We start from the raw sequence: 19,940 nt of genomic DNA, 5'->3' as shown, positions 1-19,940 counted from the left end.
TATTAATAACTACTAATATAAGTATAAGCTAGAGCACGACCCTTAGTAAGTTAAAATAAAAAAGAAGAGGATAAAACCCGATCCTAAATAAAATTCTAATCTCTTATAAATAAGTAAATATTAACCCGGATTATTAAAGGACGTAGATATATAAAATTATAAATTAACTTAATAATAAGTAAATTAATATAGTATTAATCTATTTAACTAAGGTTTATAAAAAAAAGGGGCTATAGGAATAACCCCTATTTTATAAAATCGTAAACGACCTTAGCTATTAACTAAATAAATAGTTCGTAAATATAAGCTTAGAAATTATAAAAGTAGTTAATAAATTCCTTTACGAGCGAGGGGGATTATTAGTATAATTATAGTTATAAGAACTATATAAAATACTAGTAACGATAATTATAAAAAGAAAATTCGTATTATAAAACTAAGTATAAGTCGATAGGGCGTATAATCGCTTTAATAAATTTAGAAAAAGGGTAAATAACGCAAATTTCTTCCTTATAATTACTAATAATAATTTATCGTTATAAAAGAATATATAGAGGTAAAATATAGTATTAAAAGTATAATAATTAATAATCTTACTTATTTTAATCTATAGCTCGTCGCTATTATTAATATAAAATTCGGTACTAATTAGCTAATATAAAAAAAATTAAACGACTTAAAATTACTAATAATATATAGTAACGTAAGGATCGCATATAAATACTAAAAATATAATAATAAATACGAGGTAATTTGTAAACCTTAAAAAAATCTTTTTAAAAAAGAAAATTATATTTTAAAAGGAAATATAAAGTTTTATAAAAAACCTTAACAATATTTTATAATTATTATGAAAATGTCAGAATTAAGGAATATTAATACTATTTAGTAATTAATATCGTACTCGTAAGTAAAGACTTTAATTATTATTACGAAGCGGTACGTAATTTTAATTAAAACGACTTTCTTAGTATAATTAATATAATCTAAAGCTATTTCGAGACTTATAATAAGAACCTAGAGCTTCTATTTAAGTTATAAGTAATTTCTTTTATATCTATAGCTAGGATAATAAAAAGTAAATTGTAAATAAAGATTTTTAAAGAGCTTATTAATCGAATCAATAAGCTAGTAAAAACCTAGCTAAATAAAGGAATAAATAAGTAGAAAATTAGATATTTTTATATTATAATTTAGCGCGTATTAAAAATAAAAATAACCTTATACTAAGTACTTAAAAACTACGAGACGCTCTATTTAAAGCTAAGATCTAGCTTTAATATTAAAATGAAAATACTATACTAAACCTATCTCTAGGTATATAATAGCCCTTATTAATAATATTAAGTTAATTAAACGTATAATAAAAAAAGAAAAGAAACTAAATACGGTAATTACTAATAAAGAGGCTTAGATTTATTAAATAAGTAGAGATTTAACTCGTAAATAGGGTAATAAAAAAAGTAATATTATATTTATAAAAAAAATATTAGTTAAGTAACTACTCCGAAAAAGAGCGTATTAAGTTATATAAATAGTATAAAAAGTTAAGGGTAGTAAATAGTAAAACTAACCCTCGTTAATTTAATTAATTTTTAATTATATATAAGAGTAGATTTGAGAGTACGGAACTTAGTAACGGTAACTAAAATAGTAGCTTAAAGTATTTACTCCCTATAAGAGATTCGGAAAATAAAAAAGATCTTACTCCCTATACTAACGAATTAAATTATAATAAAATTAATAATATTAACTACTCTTTTTTTACCCTATTAGCCTCTAGAGGATATACGAGGTTAAATAAATAAAGGGTAGTAAAAGCTCTTAATAAGTAAGCTTTTATTTATAAATAGTAAGAGAAGGTCTCTTAGATAACGGATATAGAAGTAGTTAAAAAGGCGAATTTAATAAGGCTAAAGCCTATTTTCTTAACGCTTAAAAAGAAGACGCTATCTTTTTTAATATTTAAAAAAAAAGAATATAGTATTAAGTAAATATAGGGGTAACTAAAGGGGTCTTTTTTATACTACTTAAATCCCTCGAATACTAAGCTCGTATAAGTATTTTATATAAGCGAAAAATACGGCCTAGATAATTTTTATAAGATTATTCTAAATACTAGGGTATTATAATAGTTAATTAAAAAAAAAGGGTAATTTTAGGCGCTATAAAAAATTATATTAATAACGCTTAATACGTTAATAACGGGTATTATAAAGATTAGTTTCGGCCTAAGTAAAAAAATCGTCGCCCTAAGTATAATAAAAATAGAGACGTACTTCGGAACGATAACTTTCTATATTTTACTTATTAATACCCCGTTTCTCTTATATTTAAAAAACATAGATTAACTAGGTATTATATTTAATAATACGAAAAATAAAATCTTAAGTAATAAGTATTTTAAAATAGTTAAATAATAATAGGGGTATGCGTTTATAAAACTTATTAATAATATAAAGTTAATTAATTACTTAATAAAAAGGAAGCTTAAATAACTATATTAAAGTTTTAGGTATACCTTAGTTATAAGGCTATATAACTTCTTAAAGTAATTAAGTAATAATAATATTAAAATAGGGGCGCTAGAATAGTTAATAAAAGTATATTATTAATACTAAATAAATACGCAAAGCCTACGCAGATTTAAGTTTAAATTACGTAATAAGCTTAACTTTAACTAAGAAATTATTATTAATATCTTTTACTTAAATAGTTAGCTAGTATTATATATAATTAACGTAGCTATATCCTTTTAAATAAAGTAATTCCTCTAGGATTTATAAGTAAAAATAGTATAAGTAGCTTTATAAAAAAGCTAGATTAATATATACTAGGGACCGCTAAATAGTATTAAAACTAACGCTAGTACTAGCTTTAAGTTAGTAGAATTTAAAGATAATATAATAGCTTATAGTATATAACTAAAAATCGTACTTATTAAAGCATACTATAATATTAAAAAAATAAAAAGGGCACACTAGTAATTAAAAAGGGCGTTTAAAATTATTAAAAAAAGAATCCGGATTCTACTAATAACGAATATTTTTAAATAGTACTTAAATATTATAATAATATTATAGGGCCTAACGGACTTATACTAACGCTATTAATATTTAGAATATATTTAAAAACGACTTTAGCCTTATTATTATTACTAAACGTAAGCTAACGAGCCTAAGTAATTAAAAAAGTAATATAAGTACTACGCAAAGTAAACGTAAAAAAGTAAGTTAACGAGGTAATTATTATATATAATAAGCCCGATATAAAGGGTAATTTAAATATATTACTAAATTCGGATATATAAGTATAGAGTAAAATTATTTAATAATAAGCTAGGCTATATAAATTAATTTTCGTTAACGAGTGCTCTTATATAGTTACGAAAGATCGTAACTAGCTACTTAAAATATTAATTATAATAGTTAAACTATATTATATAAATCCTAACGAAGTAATTTCTAACTTATAAAAAAAAAAAGAGCTAAGGAAAACTATATAACCCGCAATAAAAGTATAAGAAATTATCCTTAATAAAATCGTTATAGTAATATTAATAGACGATAAAGAAAAAGAAATTACTAAAAGGGCACTAATATTACTAATAAAACGTTATAAAAGACTACGATAGTAAGCCCTAACGTAGTAATTTATTATTAGTAACGAGGTAATTAATACCTTTTATATAATAATAAAAAAAGCCGATTTCGAGCTAGTAGTTAAACTACGTAAAAAAAGCGTAATTATAATTACTAAAAAGCTATATAAAGGATTAGATCTTATTAAAGTAAATACTCTTTATAATCGAGGGGTTTATTAATTTATCCTCTATAATCTAGAGAAGTATATAAACCTCTGTATATTTAAATTACGAATAGTTTATAAAATTAAAAAAAAAAGAACACCCTAACTATATAAAAAGTCTAAATACGTAATTTAGGAGTATAATAATATTAAAAAAGCGATACTACTTATATAATCGCTTATTATATAGCGCTATAACTAACGATTAATAATAGTACTAATAGTATTATTATAAAAAAAGGGATACGAAATTTAGAGCTATAATATTACCTAAGCCTATACCTAATTAGTTACAAAGCTTATAAAAAAATCCTAGCCTATTTATTAAAAAAAATAGCTAATAAGTACTTAAAAAGCACGATTATTAAAGTGCTTAAGCTACTATATAAGCTCGCAAAATCGGGTACTTATTAATAAGCTACTTATTACGATTTTTATATTAATTAACTATTCATAATTACTTCTACGTACGACCCGTACTTACTAATCTTAGAATACGAAAGTAACTAATTTAAGATCGTTAAAATATAAACTGATAATATATTAGGCCTATTTAATATTAATTTTATAAAAAAAGAGGATAAAGAGCTTTAAAAAGCAGGCTTTATAATAAAACTAAAAGAGGTCCTTATAATAAATACCCCCCTAGTATTGAATAATAGGATTTTTATAATTAAAAAAGAAATCGTTATTTTTTAATAAAAGGGGTAGGGCGAGAAGATTAACTTTATTAATTTAAATATAATTAATATTAAAAAGTAGTATAAGGCTAAGCTTATATAAGGGGTATATATTACGAGTATTTATTAACCTAAAGCGACTTTTAACTATACTAAAATAGTATAAACTATAAATCTAACTAAATAAAATATCGAAGTACTTAATAAGCGGCTTAAGTAATAATAAATAAATCTTAATTAAGGCCTTATTTATTACTTAATTAACTTTATAATTAGTAAGCTCTACGTTTTTATTAATAAGTTATTTATAAATAATAACGACTTTACTTCGTAATTAGGGTATATTATTATCTTAGTTAATAAGAGTATAAGTAAAAGCGAATTTATTATATACGGTAATATAATCTACTACTTATTAACTAAAAATAAGTAAGTAACGAAAAATATATTAATATTAGAGGTTTATAATATAATTAACGGCGTTAACCTCTCTTACGTAATTTTAATAACGCTAAAAAAGATTACTAATTAACTTAGCTTTTTACCTATTTTAATAGTTATTTATACCGATTCTTACTTATTATATAAATACCTCGTTAAATTAAAAATAACAAAAGAAAAGAGGCTTATAATTAATATTATAGCCCTTAGGTAATTATATAAAAAATATAAAATACTTAAGATCCGTTAGATTAATAATAAAAATAACCTTATAAACGCTTTTATAAAAGTAGTACTAAATAAGGGATTAGAATAATTCGTAAGTAATAGAAAAATTACTATATAAATAGAGGGATAGGTTATATAAAAGAGTAGAAAAAAAGGAGAAAAAGAGACGACTTAGTAAACGGGCCTAAGGTCGAATTATATTTCTAACTATAGTAATTAAATTAATAAAAAGAAAAGAAAATTAGTATTAGATTAGAAGTCTAATTTAACTATAATATATAGCCGACTGCGCAGGGGCTAATTAAGGGCCCTATTTATAATTATTATAATTAGCCTAATTTACGGTTAGAACCTCCTTTTTATACCTATTATGCAAATATTTATATAGTTTAATTAATCTCTTTCTTAACTACGGTTCGAGCTAACTACTCTATAATAGGGATACTAACAGCCTTATTCCAGATGGAAGAAGTATAACTTTCAGATAATCGAGAGAGCGAGAATGCTCTGACTGATCCCTCGATATATAGCCCAGTTGAGAAGCTGGCAGTGGCATACATCGGAATAGTAATGTTGCGGAGCTTCGGCTTCTTGTTTTCCCAGTAGTCATTCCAGGTACCATACTTATCCACCATCGCGCTGACGTCCTCGCGCATCCCAAGTCCTATAGAAGACTTGTCGTCAGAGAAGGCTCGCAAATAACACCCACATGAGGAGCACACAACGCTTACAGCATGCTCATCCCATCAACACATCCCAGAAAGCACAGTCAGGAATGCCACCGCGACAGATAGACTCCCTATAGTAGTCTCCGAGCCCTTCCTAAGGTGCTATGCAAGTCAGATGAGGAGGTTGTTCGGCAGCGATGAACCACTGCGTTGTTGCAAACCACGAGTTCCCGGCCATGGAGACCTTACATGTACCATTGCACCAAGGTTGCCGCGCAAATGGTCAGGGACTTTAACTTCCTCTTACCTATAAGGCTAAACATAAATCCTCTGCTGTTCAATTTCAAGATCTAAGTCCTCTCCGCCTGACACTAAAGAGTACTTTCTGTGGCTTTACAAACCACCTATTAACAGTCTTCAATTCCCCACTAAGACACTTAAACTCATACCGCCTGACTAGCTCTGGGATCAACTTCACCATCTCCAGGCTTGATATATGCTTCCCTATGCAGGTCCTCGCGCCCGCTCCGAAAGGCAGGTAGTACTGCTCCATGGCCGCTAACGTCTCCGAGGAGGCGTGTTGGGGATCCCACCGTTCTGGTATGAAGTCTGCGGCGTCTGTGCCAAAGACTTTTGCGTTCCGGTGCGCTACCCAGGGATTGATACCGATGAGTGTCTGTTCAAAGTAGTTAGAACAATTTTATGCGGCTGTGCCATGTTGAATAAGGCTTTAAAGAGTTACCCCAGGCGGAAAATGGGTTCCATCGACGTCCAGACCGGACCCTACGACCTCGCGCCACATGGGCAAGCCGACGGCTGGATGGAGTCGCAGGGCTTCTTTGATGACCATCTGGAGGTACGGAAGTTGCTGGGCTTGGTCAAAAGTGATGTGTTCATCGAGGCTAGAGCAGAAGCCTTGAGAATCGAGCTCTTCGTACATGCTCTTTGCGACACCATTTGTGGTGAGAATATGGTACATCGCACTGGTTAGAGAAATGCTCGTGGTGTCACTTCCAGCTGCAACGTTTCCTGTCAAAGTAAGCGTTTGAACACGAAATCTTTCGTATTCCTCCGGGTCTTCCTTCTGCAGTCGTTGAGCTTTTGTCAGGAAGGTCTCTCCGCCATGCTTTTCCTTGATGTCAATATCATCGCTCTCGGACTGGAGCTTTCGCGCAAAACTTGCGATACCACGAACAGGGTTACCATAAAGGACGAGAAGTATGGGCAACAAGACGGCGTTGACGCCTGAGAGTGTCGAGAACGCGTTGGCGTCTTCTAGACCTCGCATGATGCCGTCGATATCTTGCCCGCCAGATTCCAAGAAACCTACTCGTCTGCCGAACTGGTATAAGAGTCAGAAAATTGATGCAATCGGGCAAATGAGCGGACCACCAAACTCACCGTGATCTCACCAATCACATCAAATGCATAGCACTGCATCCACTGCTGCAAGTCAAACGTCTCTCCGCTCTCGGCGAACTCGTCGAAACGCTTCAGAAGCAGCGCAACACAGCTGTCAACATAGGGCTCGTAGGACTTGATTGTCGACATGGAGTACATGCTGGCGACTTTGCGGCGCATGAGGCCATGCACGGCGCGATCGCGCGCGCTGAAGAGATTGTGGTTCGGGATGCGAGGGTCTCCCCAGGCATCGTACCATCCGCTTTTTGGCAAGTGTCAATAGGTGTACGACACAGGGAAGAAGCTCACAGAGGCCAACTGCTGTTAGGGTCTAAAAGAGGAATTACTGAAATCTGCCCTTCCCTCGAGGTGTACTACCAGCGCTCTATATATGCCTGAGCTGCTCCTTTGTTGCTTGGTCCCCCTCTTTATGCCCCCCTAAGCTATCCCTTAACCGACGAGGCCTGACCGGCGAGGCCTGACAGCAAGGGAGATGAGATGCCATAGATTACGCGAGCCATGGCCGGGTCGTCAATGCTGTACATGCGAGGCCCGATGCGAACGATTTTCCTGGCTTTGGTGGTCATCAGCAAGGGCCAGGAAGTGATTAGAGCCAAGGAATAGTAGCCACTTACAGCCATTCTCATGTGCTTCGATGTCGTACGCCTCATACTTGCCCTGCCATATTTTCCAGATGTACCATGCATCAGTCCATCTGGCAAGGGCAGGCCCGTACGCTCCAGGGAGTGAAAGACATGCAAGGATGTGACTGAGCAGCCAGCTGATGGCAAGGAGCGTGAGAGAACCAAAGAGCACAAGGAGAGACATGACAGTTTTCGCCTGGAGATGCTTTGTTTGAAAATTCGTAATGTAGACAAAGCTTATAACGTATGGCTCTTGGGGGATGAGGGCGTGGGGAAACACTAGTGACGTTGCAGGATGTGGTGGGGTGCCGAAACTCACATGGTAAGTGGCGGTGGGGTAGTTGAAATCTCTTGTAGAAGACAGTATAAACGCGGGGTTGAAGCCATGTCGTGAGACTTCTACAGTATACATTAAAATAGTACAAGAGGCAAATTCAACGAACTCTGCCTGTGAAAGCCCATGTTCTGGAGGCTCACTTGGGGTTCAATGAGTATGTCGGCTGGTGATTCCTAGCTGCCTTCTTTAGTTGATAGATATAGATAATGGTAATTGCTACTTGCTATGGATCCTATTTCTGAGCATTCATATTTTGCTGGCGAGCTTTCTCCATGTGAGGATGGCCATAGAATACCTTACCTTCAGGACCATCCAGCGTTGCCGCCTTCTCAATCTCCTCGTAGATCTGACCGTTAACAGGCGCTTGCTTGGCCGAAAGGAGCGCGAAGGTCTTTTTAGCGCGGTCTGCCTTCGATGTAGATGTCACGAAAATGCCGCCAAGCCGGTAGTATGCCCAGCTGAGCAGCAGCTCAGCTGTGGACAGCCTCGTTTGCTTTGACTGCTCTTCCAACTTCTGCAACAGTGCTGTGCTGTCTTCAGTGGGCAAGCGACCGCTGACGGCTGTCAAAAGGCCATAGTCTGCGCGACTGTTAGCTTGGGAGATTTATTTCCCAGAGACTTGGGTAACGGCGTTAATACTCATTGGGACAATGTTGTGCTTGACCTCGAACTCGCGGAGTTGCCGGACCTTGGGATCAGACAGCAAGAACGGATTAAACTCGTATTCATTGAGCTGTGGAGGGTGTTTGAGGTCGCTGGCGCTGAAGATGTCGTAGTAATCGGGCAAGGTCCTACAAAATCGCGCTTGTGAGCTTTGATCGGGTTACGCCCCGTCGTTGTGATATTGACGACATACCAATTCGATACACCAATAATGCGAGCAACTCCCTGATCCTTAAGATCTTCCAGCACACGCCATGCATCGCGATTGGTCATGTTACCATCATAACCGCGGGGCGGGAAGTGCAGCTGCAGGATGTCGACATAGCCTTCTAGTGTCCCAAACCGCTCAATCTCCTGCTTTACGGCCTGGATCATGTGATCGCGGCCTCGACATCCTAGGGATGCGTAGGTATTGATCTTAAGGGATAGGAAGATCTCGGAGCGTTTGAGATTGCTGCGGCGGAGGACTTCGGCAAAGCTGTCATTATTGGTGTAGATATCGCCAGTGTTGAAGTGACGGAACCCCGCGTCAATCGCTTGTTGAATTTCGACGCTGCTGTCTGTAGGAAGTGGATGAGTGTGGCCAGGTGCCCACTTCATGAGGGTTCCCACTCCGAAGCATAGGCGGGGTACGGCTATTCCTGAAATGCTGATTGTTGACATGGCTGTTGTATTTCTCAAGACGTCGAATACATTGGATGATGTTGGCGGCACACAACAAGCCCACGTCCGGCGGGTGGGTGCTTTTACGGTGGGGAAAAGAACATGACGCCGTCCAAGGTTCCTTGCTTCATACGGACGCCTCCGCATTGTGGGGTACTCCGATGTGGTGTTGTGCCGTCCCTCTAGAGCAATTCGACAAGGTCACAATACGGACCTCCTGGCACAGGCGATAATTATTTCAAAACAGACCTCATGGCTTCCCATATGGGAAGAAACGTTTCTCATCATTCAGACTACCGCGGTTGGTTGTTACACATATAAGTCTTTCATTCACTTTAACCCACCATGGCTTCGTCTAAGTTTCTTCCTCACGAGGGCAAGCATCGCAAAATTCGAGTCGCCATCATTGGCGCAGGAATCTCTGGACTTGCCGTCGCCAACGGCTTGCTGAAAGATCCAGCTGGGAGATTCGATGTCCAGGTCTTCGAACGCGACACAATTGCATTCAACTCAGAGCGTGGCGGGTATCAGCTCCGCATCAGCGCCAATAGCCTTAACGCTCTGAAGACAGTCTCCGACCTTGAGCTCTGGTCATTGATCCGCGAGGTTTGGGCTGGTGATCAGGCGGAAGCGCCTACCATTGTTGATCCCGATACTTTCGCAGTTCGTCTTCGCCTCGGCGATCTCAAATTGTATCCCAAGAGTCGAGCCATAAGTCGACCTACCCCCTTTTGGCCACCCCCCCCTTTTGGCCACCCTATTAAAACATGGTATTAAAACATTACCACCAACTATACTTAATTAATTAACTATCTTTTACTATTATAATAATATAGTTATTATTCTCCCTAGGTAATTCGACCCCTACGAGTCGACTAGGACTAATTAGATAGTCGCTAGAGTCCTCTTAAGCTCTTTATATATCCTAGATATTCGCAAACCTAGTATTTAGGTCTATTAGTATACTCTTCTTTTTTCGCGGCCTTAATTAGTTAACTTTAGCTTTTAAAACTCGAATGTAGTACTAAGATGCTACTAAATAGTAGGCCTGCTTACTAAATACTTTTTTTACCTTTTTAAATAGTAGTTATTAAGTATTATAGTCTAGACTAAGCTCTATAAATAACTTTAACTAATTATAGAGCTCGCTAGCCTTTTTAGGTATTAACTAGTTAATAATAGATACCGCTAATGCCTAGTTTATAGCTTTTTTAGTATTACTAATTACTTACCTAGTATTTACGGTCTTTTTAGTTAATATAACTAGGTTAAGTAGGACTATTAGATTAGTAAGTAGTCTAGCTATGTTAGGGGGATATAGTCTAGTTACTTTCTATTTACTTCGTATATTTAACGACGTTAGACTAGCTAAACGAGCTTTTTAGTAATAGCTTAAGAAGTACCGCTTTCTAACGATAGTAGAATTGTTTACTATGTCCTCCTTACTAAGCTCCTTCTTATACTTAGACTTAATAAGTCTAAAGATAGCTATATTTAATAGCTAGAGGATATAAGAAGTGTATAGTAATAAAAATAGTAAGTAGACGTTGTTTTTATAGTATTCCTATATAAATTCTATCGTCGTATAACTCTTATAGCTATTTAGAACTAATAGTCGAGGCTTATTAAGTATACTAAGCCCCCTAAGGGGGAGGGTCTTAGTTTATAATAAGAATACTATTTTTAACTACTTAAGGGTAGTCTTATCGGTCGTTTAGTTATTATTTATTACTATGAACTCCTAATTAGTATAAGGGTTAAGTTTAAGTAAAAACTATTACTATTATACCGACTTTCCCTTATATATAACTAGTAGTTTAATAGCTCGATTATTAATAGAGATATACTTAATTATAGATACTTAAGTACGCGAACTAGGCTCTTTTTTTCGTATTACTATGGTCTCTACTTTACCTAAAACTAGGCTATTAAATCCCTTGCCCTCTAGGATACTAGTCTTATTTATATTATACTTATTAGCCTATTTAATATCGCTAATTTCTAGTATATTAAGTAATCTAAACTATAACTTAATTATATTAATAATAGCCCTATTTAGACGCCTCGAATTAATAATACGACTTCTCTAGACCTTAATTAATAAGTTCCTCTTTAAAAAAGCGTTTATCTATCTTTTTTTAAGAGGATTTATATCCCCTTAAGATCTTAGAACTCGCTTAGCGAATTTTATAAGCTATTCGTAGGTTAGTATAATACCTAGATTATATTAAATACGAACTTATTAAGCTAGCTAGTCTTTTTATTATAGAAGAAGCCTCTAGAGGTCTGCGAATACTATTACCCTCGTTTAGTAAACTCTCTTATAGTTATAAAGAGTTAACCTTAGAACTCCGAACTTAATTAAGGCCTGATTAACTAAGAGACCTCTTTTAATAGCTTTAAGAGCCCGAATAACTTTATTTTCGGTATATAAGACTATTATATATCGATAAATAAGTATATAAAAAAGAATTATATTTAGACGATTTTTGTAATTGTTATAGTGGTTTGAAAATCGTGGGTAGGGTTTTAATGCGGTAGCTGGGATGGAGAAATGGGGTGGCCAAAAGGGGGTGGGTCGACTTACCTAGGAAAAGACTGCGTGGTGCTCTTCTACAGCCATTACTAGTTCAAGGGCGGGTTCACTTCGACCACACCTTCGCACGCTTTGAGCTGATGCCCGGTGAGCGATGCGGCGTGCAGCTACACTTCGATGGCCAGGCTTCACAGCAGGCCAACATTCTTATCGCATCAGACGGCAGCAACAGCCAGGTCAACCGACAGGTTGGCCTTAACAACAAGATCAAGCTAGACAGCATGACTTTGATCCAGTCTCGCGGCATAATTTCACGATCTGTACGAGATGAGCTGCCCGAGTCGCTCGTCGAATCTGGCTCGGTAATGTTCTTGGGCGGCAAAGATGTTGCTGGATTTGCATCCGTCTATGACCCCCAGAAGGACCCAAGTACCAGCGGCACAGAGTCATACACCTTGTTCTGGTCGGTCGGTATACCGAGGGCCCGGGGAGACGAGCTGATAGCGAAGGCCGGCTCGAATCCCGAGAAGATCATTCCTCACCTCATAGATTACTTCCAAAACGACCTTGGCTATGGCAAACCTTTAGAACTCATCATGCGATCAGCGACTGAGGCTGTCCGGACGGGCCTTGTGACCAGCACTGTCAAGCCGAAGACGGATTGGCGAAACGGTATTGACAAAAATTCGCGAGTGGTTCTCCTCGGCGACGCCGTGCACCCCATGACGCCTGGCCGAGGCATGGGTGCAAACCAGGCGCTGACTGATGCCGCCAATCTTGTCGAACTTTTCTACAAAGCAACATTTGAGCAGGACGTGCCGTCAGATGGGGAACTCGCCGCTTTAGCGCGCACATTCGACGCAGAGATGTACACTCGCGCGTTTAAGATGGTGGAGGCCAGTGAGACCGTAACTTCGCTAGATTTGACGACGTTATCGGGTAAGATGATGATTACCTTCGTCGGAATGGCTATGACCGCGATGGGATGGCTTATTTCTGCCTTAGAGACTATTGGTTTGAAAGCCGAAGTGAAGGTAGACTATGTATCGCATGAGAAGTAGTGCATGTAGGAGATCTGTGTCTATAGACTGAGCCGATGTGCTGATAATCGAAAAGGATATGATGTAGGTAGCGTGACAATGGATTTGCTTTACCGACTCCTCTGTGTGATGGACATCCAAGGAGCGAGCGCAAGCCAGAGACGAAGGCTGGACACGGCTTGTCGACAGGATCCTGAAAGTTGCCTAGGTAGTTGCGAGGGCGGCGTTGGATGGGATCCGATAGTTTCTGCAAAGCCTGGATTGTAGAATAAGTTCGCCTCGCGGTGCGGAGTTGCGGGGGTCCCCGGGCTTGGCCATCAGAGGGTCTGTGGCTCCAACCTGGCTATATTAGGTGCATAATTCAGATTCAATCCAGACGTTAATCTGAACTACAGCTTGCTTTCTTCTCCACTTCACGGCGTTGACAGGCAAAAGCTTAAGCATGGATGCCACAATCGAGTGGTTCGGTAAGCTGCCGCCACATTCAGTGTCTCTGAATTACTGCCGAGATTCGTTAGGCTCATTAATTACCCAGGTGCTACGACGTTTCGCGTGAAAGTCAACGGTCTCATCATCTTCTTGGACACATGGCTGGAGCGTCCAGATGTTCTGCCCAAAGTGTTGGCTATCGACGATGTGGATGAAGCGGATTACGTCTTCATCTCCCACGCACATTTTGACCAGTGAGTGTCACACTAATTCGCATTACAGTCGCTATTATTTTTCCACCAAGCCGACTCACTAGGTGTCCTTTAGTCTTCCCGGAGCCGATAGGATCGCAATCAAAACCGGAGCACATGTTATTGCTAACGGCGAAGCCATTAACGTCCTTCGGTCAGCTGGAGTGCCCGAGGACCAGTTGATCCCGGTATCTGGTGGCGAGCGCATCCCTCTTTTTCCTTTCAAGTGCCGTCAAGCTGCAGCTCGTGGTGAAGTTGACATCGCTCCTGGGCCACCAGGCGCTCCTCCAGCTCCGGATGCTAGATTGGCCGCGGCCTCCGTCCATGTCTGGCCTTCACTGCACTGTCTCATGCCTGGTGGCTCGCATGCCGATGTGCCTGCAATCATGGATACAGGCAAGGAGTATGTTGGAGGAGCAAGCCAGTACGCTTGCACACTGGATATCACATTCGGTATGAAATACGGCCTCCTCAAGATCGGCGACCACATGCCTCGCGATGCTATGGACTCGGGCATGCGCTCTTTCGTAGACTACGTCAACGGCCCGGCGAGGGAATGCATGTCTCACTTTGACGGAGGGCAGCTAATGTACAACTTCCTGTTCGGGGAGGGCAAGACACTGCTGTGGAACGGACATCTGGGCGGGTACGATGGAATACTGAAGACGGTGCAACCACAGCCAGACGTGCTCATTCAAGCAATTGCTGGACGGGCGAACTTGAACGGAAGACCGTTTGATGGATCTGCGGCGCAGTTCGCGGTGCAAGTATCGAAGCTTCTAGGAGAGCCAAAGAAGGTGATCTGGTGTTTGCACGATGAGGCGCCGATCAAGCCGTGGACGGTGGATGTAAGCCCAGCTACGCAAGCGGTCGAGAAGGAGACGGGTTCCAAGGTAACTGCACTGCAACTGGGTACATCGGATATACTTTTCTGAACATTGCAAAATAAAGTAACACAAAGAAGTCAGATCGGGGCGTCAGAGCAGTTTGCAATACAACGCCTATCATAACGTCTCAGCTTTAACGACTTCTTGACATGCTTGAGGCAGTTCCATCTATTAATGTGAACGGGACTAAGCTTGATTGAGTAGGCGAACTGAGTCCCGCCCTCTGTGACATTCGCGAGTTGCGGTGGCGGTTGGTAGAGTGCAAGACGGGAGTTTCTCATCGGCATCCCTCCACCCTCACGGCCCCGCCGCCATTCTCCACATATTTCGGGATCCCCCACCCCCGCCGCTGCCGCGGTATCTCGGAACCCCAACATTCCCCATCATGCTCCGCAGACATACCAAGATTTCACACCTCAATAAATTGTTCAACATGCGATCGCATACCTCCGCAGTTGCCAATCTAGGTAGCAATGCCGATAACGATGGCGCTGCCGACGGTGTCGGTGACGGCAACGGCCCCTCATCCTCCCCGTCTTCCTCCTCCGCCTCCGCATCACTGCTGTGTCCCGAATGTGGGCAGACCTTCCGTCGGCGCGAGCATCTAAGTCGACATCTGGACCGCCACTCCGGCCGTCGTTCTCACGCATGCAGTATCTGTAAGAGGGCCTTCTCTCGAAGGTGTGTATCCTCCGTGTCTTGGATAGGCTGTGTCCAGTTCTTCTCCTGTAACGTCTGTGACTGACTTTCAGCGGGAAAAAGAGACACGTTGAAACGGCATGTCCGCACACATGGTACTGCAGTCCTCGTTGAATGGACGCAAAACAACGACGGTCATCTCTCACGAGACCAACGTCGTGCGTGCGAAGCCTGCGCCAAAGCTAAACAACGCTGCGATGGTTGCAGGCCAGCACCTTGTACCAACTGCACAAACAAAGGTCGTCGCTGCTCATACCAACCAATTTCTGGCGATGACGAGACTATCCTCGTTGCGCAGCCTGTAGCCGATGGCGACGTATCCCCTGCCCCTACTCCGCCTTGTCAGAACTTGCAGCCTATTACTTCGCAATCTTGCGTCTCGGACCCTCCTCCGCTCGAGCCAGACCTCCTATGGGACGCCCTCTTGACCCCTGCCCAATTTCTGTTTCCTTTCTCACCGGCTACTTCTCTCGGAGTTGGGACATCAACAGACTTTTGCTTCGGAGACACTGCTTTGGCTACCGTCGTTGAACCTGTGGATGACCAGAGCGTGCAAAATAGCTTCGGTGCAAAAGCAACACAAAGAGTAGGTGTAGAGGCCGTTGAGGTCATTACTGAGCCAGGCAACCTGACAGCGGAGGAGGAAGACATCTTGATCGCTGAGTACATTCCTCATGTACCTCCCATGACAGCAGAAACGCGAGCATACATGCTCCAAGCCATCAAAGCCCGACTGCCACAGCACGAAGCCCAAGGGCTTGACGCCAACTTTCCATCTTTGCGACACCTTGATGCATACATGCAATTGTATTTTGATCACTTTCATCCGCGAATGCCTTTGTTACATAAACCGACATTTCAGGCGTCACCCGAGACGTGGGAGCTGGTACTCAGTGTGTTGTGTCTTGGCAGTCGGTACTCCCTAGCGCACCACCATCACGATCATGTTTGCAGCTAATTGCCCAGCACATGCTGAAAAGAGATGTAAGGCCCATCATTGGAGCTTTTTTCATGGCATGGTACTAATGTGACAATTCAATAAATTGCAGATTCAAGAGCTATCGAGCAATGACGTTTTGACCTGTGCGCAATCTCTATTGTTGTTCCATCAAAGCCAGTGGCTCTCGGGTGAGCGGAGCATTGTCATCGAGGTGCAATTCTACCGGAATATCCTCGTCACCCTTTGTCGCCAACTGCTGTCTCGAGAGGGCACTTTGATGCACACGCATACATCCGCTGAGGACGCGAACCACGCATGGTCCCAGTGGATACGAGCCGAAGCCAAACGAAGGATCATACACTTCACTTGGAGTAAGTCACCTTCGCTGAACTACCCTCGTGCTACGAAACTTACACACAAAAAGTGTCGGAGTGTCTCCAGGCGACATTCTTCATGCTTCCTCCTCTGCTCCAATTGCTGAGCTACAAACTCCGGTACCCACAGCTGATGCGTACTGGTCATCGAGTCACGAGCAGTGGCACCTTCTCCCGCCACCGCAGCCTTCATTAACTATTTGTGCTCTACTTGCACGCGTTGGTCTCGGCGATGTAGCGCCGGCGAGTCTAGAGCAGCCGGCCAAGTCTACAATACTGCTCTCGGCCATCGTTCAGCAAGCTGCCGAGAGCGATCTGCTTCGAGCTATGGGACTCGGCTCTGTCGGCAGTACTGCTAGTCAACCCGGTCTAGCTCTAGGAATGGGGACGATGCTCTCCCAGAAAGCCTTCGATGCTTTGTCCCAGGCAGGATGCTCTCAGATGTTGCGCGAAACGGACGCCGGAACCAACTCGAATGACTTTGCTTTGCTCTCCCGAGTCCTTTGCATTTGCTCAGTCACACCGTTGCGGCTACTCAATCCCTACGGCAAATGGCAGACGACAGATGCAGGTCACAGCAAAGCCCGGTCCGAACTGTTGAACATCATACCGCAGAATGTCAGCAGAGCAAGACACTGCTTGTACTACGCAGCGCAGGTTCTTCAATACTTTCGCACTATGAGAGTGGCAACAGTACTCGACATCCTTAGCGTCTTGATCTGCGTGCTCTACATGGTGGTGTACGCAGATGTTTTTTAGCAACAAGATCCTAATTCCGCCGGAAGTGGGGCCAGCACCGGAACATCCAATACGGAGATCATCCGACTCGACCAAGTCGTTGACATAGATGTTTTGAACGGCTGGTTGGAGGTCAGAAATCATAAAAGACCTCACATTGCTGGGGTCGGTCTCCTGCACAGCGGCCGCAGCGTGCCTCGTTTGTATAAAGAAGCGTCGCGGATCATGGCAACCGGGTCCTCGGTCTCGAGGATGGCTAAGGAGATGTCGATCATTCTCGAGTCACAAGCTAAAGGTTATCCTCCAGACCTTCTAGATCGCCGACAAGACATACAGAGAGCGGTGTGAAGCTGAGTTGAGTCACAACGAAAACCACAAGGGCACAAAATGAGGCAAGGCACACGATGTAAACCACAACTTGATACTAAGTATATGTAAACGGTTCCTGCCATCTCTTTTACGATTTTAGTGGGCTGGAATCTGGCTGGCACGAAATAAAGACTACCGGTCTATCAGCTGCAAGCTACAGCTTGATCAAACTCTTTGTCGGCACTTTGACGTAAGCTCATCTTTTCACTCTGCCCTGGTGTTTCGAGCGGAACAAGGGCATGCTTGAGTCTATTTTCGAACTCATCGCTGTCGCCCCCAAAACAGAACCGAAAAGGACAATTACGCGACAACAACATGATTTCCCCGGATGTATGACATAGGACACCAAATGAAAGTCGCACTTGCTACAATGGTCGTACTTGTGGACTGCTGCATGTTTCGGTATCTTTGAGCCACACCCTTAAGCATTACACAATGAATAATATTCGTAAGGTATTTAGTGTTAAAGACTTGCGATCATTTCCTAGACCCGGGTCGCGCTTCCTATCTACATCTAGCAATGAATATGTTTATTAGAAAATGTTAGTATCCCTATTACAGGGTAGTTAGTTCGAACCGTAGTTAACGAAGAGATTAATTAAACTATATAAATATCTACGTAGGTATAAAAAGGAGGTTCTAACTATAGGTTGGGCTAGCTACGATAATTATAAATAGGGCCCCTAATTAGCCCCTGCGTAGTCGGCTATATACCGCGGTCGAATTAGACTTCTAATCCGATACTAACTTTCTCTTTTTTTTATCGATTTAACTACTATAGTTAGAGGTATAATTCGACCTCGGGCCCGTTTACTAAGTCGTTTCCTTTTCCCCCTTTTCTCTATTCTTTTTATATAACCCATCCCTCTATTCGTACAGTAACTTTTCTACTACTTACAAATTACTTTAATCCCTTATTTAGTACTACTTTTATAAAAGCGTCTACGAGGTTATTTTTATTATTAATCTAACGGATCTTAAGTATCTCGCGCCTTTCGTACGATTACCTAAGGGCTATAATATCGATTATAAGCCTCTTTTCCTTCGTCGTTCCTAATTTAATAAGGCATTCGTATAGCGAGTAAGAATTAGTATAAATAACCGTTAAAATAGGTAGAAGGCTAATTCGATCGGTAATCTTCCTTAGCGTCGTTAAAATCGTATAAAAGAGGTTAACGCCGTTAACTATATTATAGACCTCTAACGCTAATATACTTCTCGTTACCCGCTTACTTTTAGTTAACGAGTAGTAGATTATATTACTATATATAGTAAATTCGCTCTCGCCCATACTCTCGTTAGCTAGGATAATAATATACCCTAATTACGAAGTAAGGTCGTTATTATTCGTAAATAACCTATTAACGAAGACGTAGAGCTTATTAATCATAAGGTCGATTGGGTAGTAAACGAGACCTCGATCGAGATTCGTTTATTACTACTTAAGCCGCTTATTAAGTACCTCGACGTCTCGTTTAGTTAGATCTATAGCTTGCGCTACCCTAGTATAGTTAAAAGTTATTTCGGGCTAATAAATACTCGTAATATATACCCCTTATATAAGCTTAGCCTTATACCGCTTTTTAATATTAATTATGTTCGGGTCGACGAGGTTAATCTTCTCGCCCTACCCTTTTTACTAAAAAACGACGATTTCCCCTTCGATTATAAAAATCCCGCCGTTAAATACTAGGGGGGTATTTATTATAAAGACCTCTTTTAGCTTCGCTACGAAGCCCGCTTTCTAAAGCTCCTTATCCTCTTTTTTTATAAAGTTAATATCGGATAGGCCTAATATATCGTCGGTTTATATTCCGATAATCCTAAATTAGTCGCTTTCGTACTCCGCGACTAGTAAGCACGGGTCGTATATAGAGGTAACTATTAATAGTTAATTAATATAAAAATCGTAGTAAGTAGCCTATTAATAAGTACCCGATTCTGCGAGCCTATATAGTAGCTTAAGCACTTTAATAATCGTACTTTCTAAGTACTTACTAGCTATTTCCTTTAGTAAATAGGCTAGGATTTTCCTTATAAGCCCTATGGCCGATTAGGTATATGCTTAGGTAATATTACGGCTCTAAATCTCGTATCCCTTTTTCCGTAGTAATACTATTAGTACTATTATTAATCGTTAGCTAT

General features: G+C 40.2%; 4 protein-coding genes across 4 annotated transcripts; 3 read left to right on the top strand and 1 right to left on the bottom strand.

Moving 5' to 3' along the window:
• Window positions 1–2,186: 2,186 nt before the first annotated feature.
• Window positions 2,187–2,351, top strand: CLUP02_12771 (uncharacterized protein; the record flags this gene model as incomplete). Its single annotated transcript, XM_049291732.1, has 1 exon — window positions 2,187–2,351. A coding segment is annotated over one exon (165 nt), but the record flags the coding sequence as incomplete, so codon positions are not given.
• Window positions 2,352–6,167: 3,816 nt separating this feature from the next.
• Window positions 6,168–9,532, bottom strand: CLUP02_12770 (uncharacterized protein; the record flags this gene model as incomplete). The annotated part of the gene is made up of 8 exons (XM_049291731.1): window positions 6,168–6,500; window positions 6,567–7,166; window positions 7,226–7,487; window positions 7,709–7,799; window positions 7,861–8,334; window positions 8,507–8,767; window positions 8,846–8,997; window positions 9,063–9,532. The coding sequence occupies 8 exons, from the start codon at window positions 9,530–9,532 to the stop codon at window positions 6,168–6,170; spliced, it is 2,643 nt and encodes an 880-aa protein (XP_049148877.1).
• Window positions 9,533–9,877: 345 nt separating this feature from the next.
• CLUP02_12769 (uncharacterized protein) lies at window positions 9,878–10,309 on the top strand (the record flags this gene model as incomplete). Its single annotated transcript, XM_049291730.1, has 1 exon — window positions 9,878–10,309. One exon carries the CDS (start codon window positions 9,878–9,880, stop codon window positions 10,307–10,309), a length of 432 nt encoding a protein of 143 aa, XP_049148876.1.
• A 1,899-nt stretch (window positions 10,310–12,208) lies between these two features.
• Window positions 12,209–17,447, top strand: CLUP02_12768 (uncharacterized protein; the record flags this gene model as incomplete). Its single annotated transcript, XM_049291729.1, has 8 exons — window positions 12,209–13,007; window positions 13,504–13,575; window positions 13,668–13,791; window positions 13,865–14,700; window positions 15,143–15,334; window positions 15,614–16,050; window positions 16,424–16,685; window positions 16,819–17,447. The coding sequence occupies 8 exons, from the start codon at window positions 12,209–12,211 to the stop codon at window positions 17,445–17,447; spliced, it is 3,351 nt and encodes a 1,116-aa protein (XP_049148875.1).
• Window positions 17,448–19,940: the final 2,493 nt, after the last annotated feature.

The sequence above is a fragment of the Colletotrichum lupini genome, chromosome 6 (genome assembly GCF_023278565.1).
Source record: "Colletotrichum lupini chromosome 6, complete sequence".
NCBI classification, from domain to species: domain Eukaryota; kingdom Fungi; phylum Ascomycota; class Sordariomycetes; order Glomerellales; family Glomerellaceae; genus Colletotrichum; species Colletotrichum lupini.
This window is presented reverse-complemented; position numbering and strand designations above follow the sequence as displayed.